This window comes from Mercenaria mercenaria, chromosome 11 (genome assembly GCF_021730395.1).
Source record: "Mercenaria mercenaria strain notata chromosome 11, MADL_Memer_1, whole genome shotgun sequence".
NCBI classification, from domain to species: Eukaryota; Metazoa; Mollusca; class Bivalvia; order Venerida; family Veneridae; genus Mercenaria; species Mercenaria mercenaria.
The window spans coordinates 66,990,001-67,008,518 of record NC_069371.1 but is presented as its reverse complement, the minus strand read 5'-3'; the positions used below and the strand labels follow the sequence as shown (position 1 = coordinate 67,008,518).

The 18,518-nt window shown below is 32.5% G+C and overlaps 1 protein-coding gene across 2 annotated transcripts in view; it reads right to left on the bottom strand.

Moving 5' to 3' along the window:
- Window positions 1-257: 257 nt before the first annotated feature.
- LOC128546626 (uncharacterized) overlaps window positions 258-18,518 on the bottom strand; it is a 41,904-nt gene continuing 23,643 nt past the window's right edge. Inside the window, exons 7-9 of one of the 2 annotated variants that reach the window (XM_053517626.1) lie at window positions 7,587-8,627; window positions 6,924-7,262; window positions 258-6,291 (exon numbers count right to left, since the gene is read on the bottom strand). In XM_053517626.1, the coding sequence (XP_053373601.1) occupies window positions 6,281-6,291; window positions 6,924-7,262; window positions 7,587-8,627 (1,391 nt within the window). In that variant the 3' untranslated portion in view covers window positions 258-6,280. Of the gene's footprint in view, window positions 7,263-7,586; window positions 8,628-18,518 lie in introns of both variants that reach the window. The other variant, XM_053517625.1, reaches the window with a different exon arrangement.

The window sequence follows — 18,518 nt, the reverse complement described above, 5'->3', positions numbered from 1 at the left end:
CTATGATGGTCTTGCGTGGGGATTAAAAAGGGATAGACTGTGAAGTCTCTCAAGCAACTGAGTGAACCCAGGAGGACAATTATACATTACTATTACAACACAAATGCAAAATATATGGCATTGTCTTACAATGAAAATATGTAAAATTCCCAAACATTACCAACTCAACACATTCTGTTACTGCAAGAAATTGTCGGAAAAGGGATTTGGATTTGATTACTATATAGGAGTAAAAAAAAAAACAACTGAAAGCAACATGCCTACCACACAATATTTATTTACAAACGCACTTAACAAGGTTTCGTAATATATTTTAGACAATTTATAGAGTTTCCTTTTTGTTGAGTTTCTTCATGAATTTTCCTGAAATGATGCTCATTTGTAAAACTCGAGTAACTTATTTTGAATAACAAATAGATAGATAGATATTGTAATATTCGTTTCTGTCTTCAAATTCAGTTAGAAAGCTGTACTTGTTAACAGATCATGAAAGGTCATAAAACTGAATCAAAACTTTTTTTTCAAATGTCAGTGACACTGTTCCCTCAAGCAGACAGTATTGTTTAAAATTTGGGAAAGCATTTTTGGTAAAATTGATTACTCGTAACTGTAAGCAATGCTTAAACATTATGATGCGGTAAGACTTTTTGTTCTGTTAGTGGCATATAACTACTTGTGTCAAGGGATTAAGGTAGTGGATCCGTAACAATTATAGTAATGTTTAAAAATTGCATAATCTTTACACAGTCTTAAAGTTAAAAACATTATTTTGCATTGTTCTGCAATTTTTAAACAACTTTTGCCATGTCGTTTTTGTTGAATTTTGTTAATTTATGATATTTCCTCGAGCTCAATTAGAGACAAATCTCATAGTGATAACCACTGTACAAATCGTTCGCAGAGAATTCATTAGACCAATAATTTTGATAAAAGAAACACCGAAGTATCGGTTAAATATTATAAAACAAAAAAAAAAAAATAAAACTGCCAAGAATATTTTCTAGGGAGCTCAAGTAAAAGGATGTAATCGTACAGACATTTAGCTCTAACTCTGAAAAATTATCACAGAATCGTTGGAGATAGTTTAAAATTTGGCTTTCTACATTCAAAAATAACTATGGGGCAAAATTAACACACCTGCCAACACTTTTTTTCACAATATCTAAACTAAAGAGTAAAGGCGAAATAAAGAACTTTTACTGCATGTAACTTAGTATTTTCAAAAATGTCTAAATTCAATTTAAACAGACAGAAATGACTTACATGTGTATCAACTGTCAAATTTCCGCGTTTGTATAATAAATCAATAATAAGTCTCGAAAATAGTTTAACTTACCAGAAAAAAGACATATAAAGAAAAATGTTTGTCCTAATGCGGCTTGAACCTACGCCTTCGTCAAAATAAGTTTAATGTAGGATTTTAGTACTCTTCAAAAGGAGGTACACTATTACGGGTCCATTACCTAAATAGACATTTTCAAAAATTTATAAGCTATAGTTATATAATTCTTTAAAACATTTAGGCACTTAATGTACGTACATGTAAAAGCAACTTATTTATATTTCTAATAGACTAAGTACGGTTTTCGGTACTGGGATACGAGGGCCATTCTAAAAACAATGACGATAGCGCGCTTCATTAGAAGTTTGACAAGCAGTAAACTTGTCTTTTAAATTTATGAGACAAAAATAACTCTTTTAAACTCTTGCAAAGCTTTGTTAAAAACAAACGTTTGCACCGTTTCTGAGATATTTAGTTTCGTATCGGTTGTAGTCATATACACTAAGTAAAATACATGTAGCTATAAAAAGCGAAGAGAACGTACATTAAAGAAGGTAGTTCTTTACGAATACCTGCAATGCAGAAACTCAGTGAACTGCATACTTCATATGGGAAGTCAGATTCAGAGAAATCTGTTTACTGGTGGGAACTAATATGGTCAAGCAGTCCTTAAAGACAAGGCTCGTCCTTGCAAACCAAAACAGCAGTGACGTCAAGTAGCATTGCTTCTTTTAAACACCTGATTGATAAAGACACCAGGTATACGGTGTCCAAGATTGCGTCTTTTCTTGGCATGTAAACGAGGAGAAGATAAGAAAAGCTCAGCAAGCGCTTGAGTTTAAGAAAGATTTGTGTCCGATGAGAGCTTCAAAGGTTACCCGAGGAACAGAAGGCTAATAGTATCACATGTGCTACAGAAACGCTAAAAAAAATGATCGCACAATGTCACAGCTTCTAACAGGTGAAAATACTTATGTGTTTATGAGTCACCGCGTCACTTTGACAACAGGCAGACAGTTGCTGCAAGTAGGTATACCAGTAATTGCCAAAACAATCTTAAAGTGTCAAAAAGCTTCTGAAGGTTGATAGAAGTAGTAAAACAAAAATACATAAACGAAAATAAAGGATGCATCAAAGAAATAGCCTTCGCGGTATACAGTTGAACTAGGACAACGCTGCGGCTCACAAAAGTGCCATCGTTTCAAAAGTTTCTGAGAGATGAAATAGTGGCAAATCTAGCTAAAAAACATGCTGGTTGGGCGAATAAAAAAACTGGGAGTAGTATTTTCATTTACTTAAAACCATAGCGTCTTATTCTGCAGTTTTCACCTCTTAGATGTTTAAACTACAGAAGTGCGTGGAAGTCATGGACGAATATTTTATATAGAAAGACTAACCTTGAAGTCTTTACACAAACTTTGAACAATTTTTCAGCAAGATTGTCGTTACTTTTAGAACGACCCTCGAAGAGGGACAAAAATTTGGTATGTTTTGGTATAAAAACGATGCGCTTTTACATATTTCGATCCATATGACATTGTGTAAAATGCCGATTTTAAAGGCTACATTTAAAGACAACATTTCATAGGTTTATTTTCAATTTGTTCCCTTGTTCTAGCATATAATTATAACTTGAAATGTGTAAAAGATAAACAGGCAAAACGTAATTAAAAGTTTAGCTTCAATTGCTTAGATACCAGTGATATAGAATAACTAAACTTCGGAATGAAACAAAAGCACCTAATTATTTAAAGGTTTGATTTATTCTAAATCACGTCCACTCAAATTTTGATGATGTTGATTGTTGTTAATCAATATAATGTAGAAATGGCTTTAAGGCAACAACAATTTTTATTCTAATTAATTTTGTTATTGTTTACTGTAAATCGATGTAGTTCAAATGCATGCTAATATTTCAACGTTAAAAAATGTTTATCTTTTAAGACAAAAATCAAAGCGAATATATACATCATGCTCTTATTTAGTAAATCTATCTACAGTATAAGACATTTTAAGCAAACAGTGAAAAATATAAGCACATACGTATTCTGATTAAAATAAATCATATATTAAATAGGTAAAACATGATGTTCATTGCCTTTAGCATATAAAGGCATGTATAAAACAAGAATTATATCATCAAATTATGTCAAAAGCCCCCTGAAAATGCTTAATAAAGTGACATTTTACCAAAGACTACAAACGTCCTAACAATATACGCATGTAAAATTTATGCTAAGGACAAAAATTATAAATATAATTGAACATGAAAGTTCTGACAGTATGTATATGTCCTGTTCATGCTAAAGATTTATAACACGATTAAATTCAATTGGTTGGAAATAGTAGGCATTTAATACACTGGGTTTTTAAAACGGGAGCCTTACTCGAAAAAATAAAGGATATAAGTTCGAAAAATATGCACATGATAGCTTTATGATGGTGACGCATACAAACTTTTATTTGATGTGCAATCTAAAAACTGTTTTTCTTAAGGAGTTGTGTACACAAACAACATGTGTATTTGTAATGTTCTAAAGTCCTCCTCCCCCACTCATCCACCAAAAAAAAAAATAAATGGCCAGACCTAAAAAAAATAAACAAAGGCATAAAGCGTATGTCCATTTCATGTTAATTAACTATAAAAATTAGGGGAGAACTGTACAAGTAGTTGAATACATCTGGAAATGTGACGTATATACTGGCAAACGGACTGAGCAACGGAATTACAGCGCAAACACTATATGCCATCAGGGTAATATATAATAATAAAATCTACAATATTATATTTTAAAACACAACGATTATTAACGATTGTTCTTTCTTCAACTTACTAGTACTTTTAAGCCTGCAGCATAATATTTTTGACATGATCATCAGCAAAATTTGTAGTTTCATTTCAAAGGACAAGTTTCCATGTTGTAAATAATTACATTAAAAAAAGCGTGATGTGATTTGGATATTAAGAGATTTTATACCCATAAGTATAACTCGTTATAACATACACTTTCAACTGCCAAAAGACGTTTATTGTTAAATTCAAATTGTGCTGCAAAAGTACGCGTTTTGTATATATTTTGTCAATCATACTGGTACAAACATATAACATTTATATTAAACATCTGCATCATTACAATATAGCATTGACTCGCAAGTTGTAAACTCCTGCACTAACATATACATATACATAATGCTATTTGACATTTTAACTTACAAAAGTGTACATACAATTCAAACAAAGCATTATGGATGAAACAGTGTAATATTACAATATTAAACATAAGAAACAGGCATTAACTAAACAAAACTAATAGCTATTTGCAGTGTTAAGTAATCAGACTAATTATCGTGCTTAGAAAAACGTAATTATGTGCGTGAAGGAGAAATAAACACATTTAATTTAGCACTTTCTAACTGCATGACAGATTTTTGATTGTATGCATTTCAGAGATAGTGTAAGAAATCTGAGTTGTTTTTTTTTTATACGTGACATGTACTTTTAAATGTACTAATATATTCAGGTCGAGTGATATATCAATATTTCGACTGATATAAATCACTTTCGGTATCTACATCTACATCTACATCTACATCTTTCACCAAACCGTCGATTTCCGACTATCACTGGGCGGCACTGTCAGAGAAATTATTTTAAGGTATTTTATTCCTTATTCTTGATTAAGCTATTTCATTTTTATTTTCGTTATTTCGTAACTGTATTTGTCATGACAGTGACTGTAAAAAAGAGAGTGAAAAATTGTTCCATTTTTTAAACTCTTTCTTTTAGTCAAATGCATTTAACCTTTAACTTCCTGGCGGCAAGCAATTCTACCTTTGCAACAAGTGCCTGCACAGATGCAGGCATCCGTGCAAGCTGATCATGGTCTGCACTGTTCGCTATTCAGTCAGTAAATTTCCAGTGAACAGTTCTTCAAATAATAAATGGTACTGTTCAAATTGGAGGATGGACCGATCAATTTTAGAAATTCAGTAGGGTAAAAGTTAACTGAATTACGTAAATATATGTCTTCTTATGTGGGATTCCTGATAGAAAACTAATATGAACAGATTAGCAAAAGTCTTTTAAACAGAAAGAACCGGTGGCGTACAATGTATAACAGTAGCCGTTGCCTATAGGGGAAGTGCAATGTGACTAGTTAAAAAGCTGAGAAGCATGTTAGACGTTTACTTTTGAGAGGTTTATAGCAAACAAATCTACACACACCTTTAATATATTCAATTCGATTGATATGACATTATTATGACTTCAAGGCAGTATGTGCACTTATTATCAGAATAAAAATGTTAGATGTTGTTTCACTTATTATAATATAGATATCACACAATTTTAAATAATCTAAATCAAATTAATAAGACACAATATTTGAAAACTTTATATTTACAGGCAATACAATAACTCCTGTACAAGCATAAACTTCAGTGATTTTTTTGCATTAAATAGCTATATGGACAATTCCAGTTACACTTGTCCATACATAGATATTTAATGATAACCAATTTTATCAATAGATATTGAATTTTGATGTCAAACGATTGGATTATAAAAAAATAAAGGTCATATCTAAAATGTTAATCAATGATTTTAATTGCCTGCAAAATGGAAACTATTTGAATAGCATAGATAATTTACTGCCAAAACGACACTATATTTGTTACTAATTGTTTACATTGTCAGTTGAGGTAGCCTTATGAAACAATAAGGTATTAGGGAGGTTTTTAAATGCAGCGGCAATTTATATCTCCCTAAGCTTTCAACATACACAATTTTACACATATACGAATTACAAATAAAAACAATAATGAAATGTATCTCTTTCTACATGATACAAAGTCTTACGCATTTGTGTCAGTGAGCAACTCAAACATATATTATGGTGAAATCATACTCAAAAGTATTGCAGTGAAAACTAAGATTACATGGTACATCATTCTATGGTCAGCTACACCACTATCCGCTTAAGTGGCACAATACTTGATTCACAGACTTTCTGAAAATACAGATTACATGGTCAACTTATCTGTTATGTAGAAATGCCTAAATACATGGATGTATAACATATCAAATGGCATTCCACCTTGGTAAAAATTCATAAATCTGAGGCATATTTCATTTAATATTTCAAATGACATTCCAGCTTGGTAAAGAATCATAAATCTGAGGCTTATTTCATTTAACATTTCAAATGGCTTTCCAGCTTGGTAAAAAGTCATAAATCTGAGGCATATTTCATTTAGACTGTTTTGTGACCATTGATAATAAGGCCATACACTACAATGAAATACGCCGAATTCTTTGATATCGCGGAAGCTTATCACCTGAAATTATCACAGCAAAATGAATATATATAATTTTCATAAAAAGCCTTATTCTTGACAAATAAGAAGCAACTGGGCCACATGTACAGCCATTTTAGAAAAAAAGCAAACCTCTGCTAATTCGTGCTTTAAAACAATACAACTTCATTTCGGTAGTAAACTTGAAAGAATTCTACGAAATGTTTTTGTTGTTGAGTGGTAAAACAAAATTGTACCCTAAATTCTTAGAAGGATCACTTAATAAGTGTTCTCATGTACTGAGTAATTGGATGAAATGGTTTAAGAAAATATGGTTTTTCCATACCAAAACTTTTGAATACTTCCGTTATTGGAGTAACGAAATCTTTACTTTCAGTACCACCTACTAAAATACCAATTGCTTTCATTTCTTTGTTCTCATCTACGCTAAATACTAGAGATCCCGAGTCTCCAGCTTCACTGAAGGGAATGATGTCATCAGAAACGACCTCGATTTGTTCTATCATCTTGTCATTTCCTGTAAATTCTGTGAAAGTTGATATTTGGCTAATGCGTCCTCTTGTAAAACCTGAGGCGGCTCCATATTTCACTATCACGCTATCTTTTGTCACGTCTTCTGGACGTAATACCTCGCCAGTATTGTAACACAAACGATTAGCTATACCTTAAAAGTTGAAAATAACTGATTAAGTAAACTATGATCCTAATTTACTTCTACATCGATATTTATTTATCTTAATTAGCAATTTAGATATTTGAAATAGCGCAATTTAAAATATTTTCTGCAATAACATCTGGACCTATCTGAAATGATAATTTCATGAAATATTGTTTGTTTTTGTAGCTCAAAGAATCGGTGCAATCATCTCTTAGTAGAACTAAAATTGAACTTACTTAATGTCTAGCACATGTTAATGAACCCGATACCTTATTTAAATCATATTGTTGGGATAATTTGTCATACGTTATAGTGAAAGTGAGAATGTACCGTAGCAGTGAGTGCAAGGACTCTGGCACTCTACTGTGTTTTTAACGTCTGGGAAAACGCCCTTTGTCGGCAATCTTGGTCGAACAACTTTCACAAATGCTACATCTACCAGTTCATTGTATTTCGCATCTGCTAGTGTTCCGATCACATCAATTGTTTTAGATTTGTTAGGGGATTGGAAACATTCTATGTCAGGCAAATTAAATCTAGGATTTTCGCTCAAATCTTTTAATTGTCTTTTCTTTAAAATGACATGAGCACACGTGATTGCCATTATTTCGCCTTGTCTTTCGACAAAACCACCAATCGTTCCACTACCTGAGTTAGTTCTTATCTGGCAACCTATTTTAACATCATGATGAAGTTTGCTTGCTTCTCCGCCGACCTTTCTTACATAGTATGCATCTCTTACATCTGTTTCAAAGCGCCCTAATCGTTTTGGTAATAGTTTTTCTGCGAAAGGGATGACCCCTTTTCCTTTCACATAAAATACTATGCACGGCTTTTCTTCGAAAATATGTTTTCCTTTTCCTTTGAAATGCTTTGACTTGTAGTGGCTCGCAGAAATTCCAATAAGATTGCTGTGGTTCTTTCTTAATTTTTCTGTTTGATCTCTTATGGTTGTGTATATATCGCTGGATTTGTCTTCAAAGTCCATACGATTTCTCCTTTCTTTATCGTGAATTGTGGTTTCTTCTTCATTACATGCTTTAATATATCTGTATTCAGCAGTGAGTCCTTTTAAAGCGCTTGGAGTTTCTAAGTCTCTATTTGTAACAAAACAGACAAACGTAGGTATTTCCTGATCGCCAAGCCGATAGCCGAATTTCGTTTCAACCACACCATTTATATTTTCAAATTGTTTCGAAGTCATTTGAAATATTGTTTTCAGTAAAGCAGGGTTTGATTTAAATTTCTTATATATATCATTCAAAAATTCTGCTTCAAGCATTTTATCACTCTGTATTAAATTTTCTGCAATGTTCGCCGATTTTTTCATATTCGGCTCGCTGATACACTGCTTCCATGACATAAGTAATCCTGTAAATATATAAACAAAGGGGCCATGATGGCCCTATATCGCTCACCTAAGTTTAGTTGCTTACTTGAAAAAAATTCTTTGCTAAAGCTTCAAAAACAAGAAAGTAGGTCAGTAGGTCACATTCATGCTCACTGAAAGTCAGTTTTAAGATCTGTGTGCAAAACTGTACATGTCATCCAAATTTCAAGGCCGTATCTTAAAAGAAATAAGAAAGTAGGTCAGTAGATCATAGTCATGGTCACTAAAAGTCACTATTAAGTTAGGTGTGCAAAACTAAACATGTCATCCGAATTTCAAGACTGTATCTTAAAAAGCAAGAAAGTTGGTCAGTAGGTCACATTCATGGTCATTGAAAGCCAGATTTAACATCAATGTGCAAAACTGTACATGTCATCCAAATGTCAAGGCCGTATCTTACAAAATAAGAAAGAAGGTCAGTAGGTCAAGGTCAAGTGATCACCAGGTAATTAGGCCTATAAATAACAGTATAAGAAATATGATCTGATAATTTTTAAGTATCTTTTTCCTATATAACTCATATAACAAGTGACCGCAGGGGCAGGGTCTCTTTTCACCCTAGTGGCATAATTCGAACAATCTTGTTAGGGATCAACTAGGCAATGGCACATACTAAATATCAAAAGCCTAGGCCTTGAACTTTCTTTTCCTATATAAGTCTATGTTATGTAAAACTTGGGATACCCTTGGTTGGGCCTGTTTTAAACTAAGGGGCATAATTTGAATAAACTTGATAAAGGACCACTAGACAATGCAGCACGGCAAATATCAAAAGTCTGGGCATTCCAGTTCAGACAAGAAAATTTTAAAATATTTCCTATAGAAGTCTATATAAACCATGTGACCCGGGCCTGGGAGGGGCCATATTTGACCCTAGGGGGATATTGTGAACAACGTTGGTAGATGACCACTAGATGATGATACATACAAAATATCAAAGCCTGTGATGTAAGTCTATATCAACAATGTGGCCCCAAGGCTGGACCATATTTGACCCTAGGGGGAGAATTTTAACAAACTTGGTAGAGGACTATTAAATGATGCTACACATCAAATATCAAAGCACCAGGCCCTGAGGTTTTGAACAAGAAGATTTTCAAAATATTTCCCTATAGAAATTTATATATATAAATGTGACCCTGGGGCGGGGCCATATTTAAATCTAGGATGATAATTTGAACAATCTTGGTAGAAGACTACTTGATGATGTCACATACAAAATATCAAAGCCCTAGGCCCTGTGGTTTTGGACAAAAAGATTTTTGGGCGGGGCCATATTTGACCCTAGGGGGATATTGTGAACAATATTGGTAGAGGACCACTAGATGATGCTACATAAAAATATCAAAGCCCTAGGCCATGTGATTGAAGACAAGAAGATTTAAAAAATATCCCTATGTAAGTCTAAAAAGCAACATGTGACCCCGGAGCGGGGCCATATTTGATCCTAGGGGATTATTTAAATAAACTTTGTAGAGGACTATTAAATGAGGCTACAAACTAAATATCAAAGCAACAGGCCCTGAGGTTTTGAACAAGAATATTTTCAAAATATTTCCCTATATAAGTCTATATAAACCATGTGACCCCGGGGCGGGGCCATATTTAACCCTAGGGTGATAATTTGAACAATCTTGGTAGAGGACTACGAGGTGATGCTACATACTAAATATCAAAGCCATAGGCCCTGTGGTTTTGGACATGAAGATTTTCAAAGTGATTGCTTATATAAATCTGTTACTCTGCGATTTTTTAATCAGGATCATGCAAGGAACATCCCTGTGAAGTTTCATCAAAACTGGACTGGTGGTTAAGGAGAAAAGGTGTTGAAGGACGAGGGACAACGGACGGACGACGCCGGACGCCGGACAATCACAAAAGCTCACCCTTGAGCACTTCGTGCTCAGGTGAGCGTATTATGATAAGATAATACCTGATAAGATGTCTCTAATAGTTCAAATAATACATAATATAAAATACTTTATGAGACAATAAAGTAACTCAGTGCTTTTTAATAATGTTTATAGAAATTATCTGGATTATAGATGTATGACGTTAACGCCGTAATTTTTGGTCCACCATCCTTAGTATTTTATTGCCTTCTCATTATCTAAAGGAATTACTATAAATACAACAATATGATCGAAACAGTCTCCCTCGTAATATGATATATGCAATAGTTATCAGGTAATGAAAAATGATACAGAACTTGAGAGAATTGACATTGTTGTACTTATAAACGAGGTTGACCTAATATTATATGTGTTATTTTTATTGACTCTGGTATATTATCACAATGTTAGAACCTTTCGTAGCTAAGTGTTATTTTATTAACACTTTATTTTCTTACTTGTTCAAAATAGGTTAAGTGCGAGGTGGACATTCCATAAACACGTTAAAACATCGTATTTTCTTATATAGTTTACTGACCGTTCCAAGGCGTTGCCAATCGCTTGATTTTTGTCCGTTTCGTATTATATTATATGAACATGTATATTGCTATCCTTCTCCTTTACAGTGTGACTGCTGTACTGGAACACTCTAAGTCATTTGAATACAATAAGAAGAACTGATTTATTCAATTCTTAGACGATTGCTAGCTGTAAAACATATTCCAGCCATCTTTCTTTGTTTGTAAACATTAGCGACCTACTTTGAGATTTAAAAGTGCAGGTATTTCTCCAAGCCGAAGGTGTGTGGGAATTCTGTCATTTGATTGGTTAGTCTGAATTTGGAATCCTTTGGTGTTCTATTTTTGGACTTATGTTTTATTTTCGATTGTTTTTCATTGGATTATTTTGTCCTGGATATATTCCTATTTATCTAATATTTATTTATAGAAAATTTAGGCAATATAGAGTTGTCTTTCATTGATATACATTTAAAGTTGTGTATTGATTGAATATTACCATTTAGATTTGTCTGCAGATTTGTTGATACATTACTAGCTAGATACAATACAAAATTGTTGTACTTAAGAAGCTGTGTTATATAAAGGTTGTAATAAGCAATAACATATAGAAAATTAGGTAATAAATAGAAACAGTGATGTATTAAAGAAGTAGTGTCATATAAAGGTTGTATTACATGTTGTAATATATAAACAATACAAGGTTGTCTGAAATAGAATTATTTCATGCAGCATTACAATACTCAAATTTTCTAAAATTAATTTTGAATTGATTTTGGAAATAATAACAGATCTCTGCAAAAACTTAAATTAATCAGGGGACTCAAAGGTAAGAAAAAAAAAATAAAACAAGCACACTGATTGTAGTAAAAAGGTAGCGTTATTAAAGGGTAATCAATTTGAATTACGGTTCATTACGGAACGTTGGGACTTGAAAGTGAAAGTGAAAATAGAATTAAACTGAAAGTAGAATATCCATATTGTATTGAAGTAATACGGACATAGTGAAGTAAATATTTTAGTAAGTAACAGACAATTTTGAGTTACTTTGTTGAATTGTATATTACAATTTAACTTGAACAGACTAATTGATTTTAGATATGCTGATATAGTTGAAAAATACAGTTTTAAAATTAAATTAAATTAATATTTTTGAAACCAGTTTGAGAAATTGAAGTGATGTGTTTGATCAAGTTTGATTGAATAATACTGGAATTGAGAAAAGTACCGTGAAATGATACAAAATGTGAAACGATAAATAATCATGGCATGTGTAACGTTAGCACCATTGCGTAACAATTTAAAACTGAACATAGCGCATTACTGAATTAAGAAAGAAGGTGTTTGATTTATTTAAAACTGCACTAGTGGTATATTATTGAATGTTGACAGAAGATTTGAATGAAATAAGGAATTGAATACTAGAATATTGACTCGGGATAGATACTTTGAAATTGTTCAAGGAAGAAGCAAACGTGAATCAGATAATACTCTAGACAGTACATTCATTGGTGATTTAAGGGTGAAATAACTGAAATACAGAAATTGTGAAGCTAACATGAACTTTATATACACAGATAGAGAATTTAAGAGACATCTGAAGCATATTTATTGTACGGCTGAGAAGAAATTATATTAAATAACTGAAAGTGTCCGCTGTAAAATAATTGTATTGTAAACGAGTGAAATACAGATTCCTCAAAAGTAACAAAGGTGGACTTGAAACTTTTAGAATTGATGCACAAATTGAAAGATCCGCCTTAAGTGAAGAACATAGATAAATTAAGTTCATACATGGAACATTTTGGTTGAGAAAGACCGGATTTTTCTAAACATGGTGCTGCAGCAGCTGAGAGTGAGACCAAGACAACTATCAAGGAAGCAACCAGCAGCAAGCTCCCTCAGATATCATTGTTTTATGGAGAATCAGAAAAAGGAGAATTGACTTACCCTATATGGAAATATGAAATCTGATAGAAGATAAAACTTACACCAAGGAATAGATTTTACTTCGAATTAGACAAAGAGTGAAAGGAGAGGCAGCAAATATGTTGAGAAGATCAGGGACTAAAGTGAAAATTTATGAATTGATGTGCAAATTTGAAAGCACGTATGGGGATATCGAATCGCAAGACTCAATTCTAAAACGTTTTATGCAAGCAAACAAGAACAGAATGGAACTGTCAAGTTGGCAGAATGTTTTCTTGCACAGGTTGGAGAAATTGGTGCGTTAGATCCTAGACATGAGAAACCTTTAGAAGTGTTAGTTTATTCGGGAATAAGGCAACCATTGAAACAAATGTGTAATTAAAAGTTTGAAATAATTGACGATTACGACAAATTCAAGGTATAAGTTTGGAAGATAGAAAGTGAAACAGAATACATGCAGAAGGATACAACTGGGAAGTGTCATTCAGTCAATCAAAAGCAAGAAAAAACTGAATCGGAAGAAGTGAAGAATCAATTTAAACAAATGAGTGAAAGAATAATCAAACTAGAATTAGAAAGGAAAAAAGCCATTAAATACGAATAGAGCAAGAGGCTACAGAGGAAAGACTACTAACACGTTCAGACCAGCAGATGTCAGATATTCATCCCCGACAATTACCTGTTATCGATGCAATAAGAATGGGCACATCGCCAAATTTAGAGAAGCGCATTTAACTGTCACAGGACCAGCCAGCTGCACTTATGAAAAACAGGGTCTTGATTTAGTAGGTTATCCTAATGAAGTTGACATTTTGATCAATAACATCTCAACTACAGCACTTATAGATACAGACAGTTGTATTTGTACTATTACCCAACTTTTCTACGAGGACAACTTATCAGATAAACCTCTTCAGCCAGTGAAACAGAAATTTGCTCACTTAATATCGTTATTTAGTCATGTCTGACATTTATGGATTTGTTTTCATTTTAAGCATAATAAGTTCAATCGTGTTTTTCAAAAAAAGTGTTTTATCTGCTACAATAAACATACTTTCACTAAACATTTCATTTTTACAATTATAATATAGTTTTAAAAGACGTTGTCACCTGTAACTATTCAGCAGTCATACATGTTTTGCCTTTCTTATTTTCTCTTAGGCTGTCATATTTTTGACGTCGTAACTTTTCCCAGTCGCATGCCCGGAAAGAGTTACATCGGAAAATGCGATAATTCACTTCAATCTAGAATGAGGTATAGGTCTTCAAATTTCTCAATATTTTTCTCACGGCGGCCCATATACTCAAAAATCGCCATGTACTAGATTTTGATTACAAATAAACAGGACTCTTATTGGATGTAAAACTAGACAAAACAACAAAATGCATGATTCTATAGATAAATATATCATTTAGAAAAAGATGATGATGGTTTACTGTTAATAATCTGAAGTCCTCAGCTATATATATCTTAAAAAATCATCGAAATAACTGTTGCATTTCCGAAAACTTTAATACAAGGCTCATAACGCAAATCAGCTTTAGAAAAAAATTAGGTGAGGTATGATTATTGAGAGATTAAGAAACGCTTTTTCCAGGATATTTCAAGGTGTTATTACTGCATAGTATTTTACGCAGGTACCGATCTTTTACTTACTGGTTCTCTTTTTGGTTATTTAGTCGTTCTGTAATATATGATGTAAGCCAATTATACAGTAAAAAAAAAGAAAAAAAAAAAGAGAAAAAAATGTTGTCCGTAGGTAAAAATGTTAGATAAAAATGTGTATTTTTGTACATTTACATGTATATACCACTAGAGATCTTCTAAAAAATGAAAATAAAAGTATTTTATGCAAATTTTGAATTTTCAAAACTAATTTGTATTAGATCGAGTCATGTAAAAAAAGAAGTAAAAAAAAATAAGAAAGTTTGTAAGTAAATTTAAATTGTCATGAAATTTAATTCATATTTAGCTTATGTTCTTCATTCTGGTATCTGAATACCAATTTCTAATAGGTCAATTCATTTATCTTGTCTTTACCTTAAACACGAACATGTTGACATAACCTACTGAAATTGACAGCGTAAATATCAAAGTAGACATCTGTAATTTGCTCAAAAATCTTTCTGGGGAAAAAATCTAGGAAATCTCCTTAAAATCTACGTGAATGCTCATGTCATATGAATTATCTTAAAATCGAGTATTTTCGATTTTGAAACATAATTGTAGGCCAGTCAAAGCCATATTCAAACCGACAATTAACACTCTCTCGGCCGATTTCCACTGAATTTTGCTTTAAGTTTATCTAACGAACAGAGAAAAGGTCAGCTTGTAACGATTGGTTTGCCTGACTATTTACGACCATTTATAGACAAACGGTATATGGCCTACACTATTAGAGGGGAACTTTCATTATACCAGCCACAAAATGATCAATGGTACATGTACTATTAAAGGAGGTAGATCTAACTGTTCTTTTATCACTTGCGACTACAGATCAGCTCACGCGGAAAACCCATTCTACTCGATCCTCGGAGGATGGCCAAAACGAGTACCAAGGCTCCGACTCGAAGTTTCTTCGAGTCAGCCATATTCCGTCAAGGAATTTCGCTATCTGACTCCGAGGATTTATGCGAAGTCACTCGAAGGAAATCCTCGAAGTGACTCGAGATGTAATCCAATTAGCGGAATACACACCTATATTGGTTTCTTTCGTTTCCGAGTCACTTGACGGAATTCCTTCAAGTGACTCCGAGACGAATAATTAATTACCTATACAAATTTAAATGGGCCTTAGAGTAATTTCGAGGACAGATTTCAGATTAATCGGAGCAGGGTGATTATATTTTACATAGTGATAGGCGAAATAACACAGTATTTCTAAATAAAAAATATACTGTAGTATTTTATCCTACTTTAAAATAAACCATTTTTTCTGTTTACTTATGATATTTTATGACTTTTTGAGTGGACCCGGCTGTAGTATTTTTTATCCTATTGATAATTCCTTCCAAATGAATTAATTCAAGAAAGACCATTTTCATGATGAAAATTAATCATTTCTCCTATAATTTTCATTAATTAATAAAGGTCACTTTTCTTTCACAGCCATTATCTTAACGTTTATCTAGTCTTATACAGTTTCTAATTTAGTCCATTTTAAATCAATTTATTTCTAAATCTAATTTGCACTGTCAGAAACTATTTCAATATAATATTTAACAAATCACTATTTTTAACGGCAGTTATTTGAAATTTTGTTTAGTTTTATATAATTCTTAATACTTAACAATTTACATTTCTAGCGGGCGTATATATTAAAATTTATAAGGTTATAAATTATTCATAATTTAGTGCATTTTCATGACTTGATTTCTAAATTAAATTCGCGAAGTCAGAAGTTATTTCTAAATCAAAATTTAACAAAGCAGTTTCCTTTAACGGCGCTCATTTGGAAATATTTTAATTATATATGTCATTGATTAATAATCTAGTCCGTTCTACATAAATTTACTTCTAAATCTAATTCGCATGTATTTCAATATCATACTAAACAATTACTTTTAGCGGGTGTTATTTTAAAGTTTATCTATTTATAAATTATTCTTAATTAAGTGCATAAATTATTACACGACTTTTTTCCTAGATTTAATTCGCAAAGTCAGAAATTATTTAAATATAAAAACTTAACAAATCACTTGCCTTTAACGGCGGTGATTTGAAAGTTTGTTTAATTTCGTATGATTAATAATTTTAATTAGTTTATTATACATTAATATACGTCTTAATCTAATTCACATGATCAGAAACTATTTCAATATCGAAATTCACAACAATTTCATACATTCAATAAAAAGAACAAGCAAATTATATAAAAACAATCCGTCCAAGTAAGGAAATACTGACTCGAAGTTTCGTCAAATTATCTCGCGGCACTCGAAATGACCGATTTTTTGTTTATTACAGACTCGGAGTCGCGCGGAGTGGCCATAAAATACCGGAAATCATTATAGTGCTACCTGTATAATTTCGACTCGGAGTTCCGTCAAGTAATTTCTCGGAGTGTCTCGACGAAATTCCGCTAAAGTAATACAACTATAACAGTCGGTACTCCGAGTCAGAATTAGGCAGTACTCGGAGGAATTCCTCGCTATGCAAGATTTTTCCTTCGAGGAAAAATGGAAAGTGGGTTTTCCGCGTGAGCTGATCTGTACAACTCGAGTTAGTAAATATTTTCTCTGGTCTCAATGCTTCATTAGATGTATCTGAAGATTATATTTCCTGCTAGATTTAGAGCCATATACATTAAATATATTAACCGTTTCTGAAATTTGTATATACATTCTTTTTAATACAGGTATACAGACAACTCTATACAAAATATAAACGTGTCAACCCGTAAGTTATTTCTCTATGTAGGTGGAAAAAAGGCAAGTACGGATGTGTTCAAACTCCTGGCTAATTTCTTGCTGGTAAGAAGCCAGATTAATTCTTTTTTTGGTACTTCTTGCAAACGTGCAACGGCGTATTTCTTTTGTTACAAAATGGTGTGCTAAATCACTTGGTGTGTTTAAATTTTCAAGAAAGTAGAATTTCTTCTAAAAAGACGAAGTGTTGAAATACTGCTCCGTACCAGAGCATCTTTAAGAAGTGCTCCGGACCATAGCGCTTTTGTATGTAGCAAGTCGCGGCAAGAACCACCGATATTATCCTGAAAAGAATTCTATTGTCAGTTTATAATCTGGAATCTAATGAACTGTAGCCTGAAGATGATTTGCAAATCATTTAGACCATTTTAAGTGAAATGCTTCGTGCCATAACACAACATTTTGTGACCAGCGAAATACACCGTTGAACGTTTTGCAAAAAGTATCAAATTAATCTGACTTCTTGCCAGCATCGAGAGTTTTTCTTTAAAAGAGGAAAGCGTTCGTCTTTATTTCATGAAATTCTATTGAGTATTAACAAAGTTATGACCAAAGAATTCTCGAAGTGAACCGATTGGTCTACAAATCGGGCTCTGTACCTTACCATCTGGTCACGCTGGGTTCTCCACATTGGTGAACATGCTTTGGGACTTTTACACATACAGATGATTTAATTTGCATTCTTGATACTGCGGGAAGACCCGTAAAAGACTTATTTGTGTTTAATGGAGCTTTTAGTTATGATTCGAAATCATAAATTAAGATGCTTCATGGGAATACATTTTGAAATTGTTTAACTCTATATTTTTTCGATAGATCTTAGGTTTTGTTTAGTATAAAAATAAAAATTTACGCACTTTTGTTACCTAAGTATCTATGTTCTGAGAGTGATGGTGATAAAATATGTTTGTGTATTTCATTTCAGAAAATGTTCCTTTTATAAAGGCATTTAACACAATGAGGAGTTTTTATCTTTAATTTTGTTTTTAACTTGCAAAAATTACGTTAGTTTAGAACTTTTACTTAAGTCTTTACTGTCTGATTGTATGTCAGTTTCACCTTTGTATTATGTCAGAAAAAATTGGTCGTATTACTTGTGACTTTC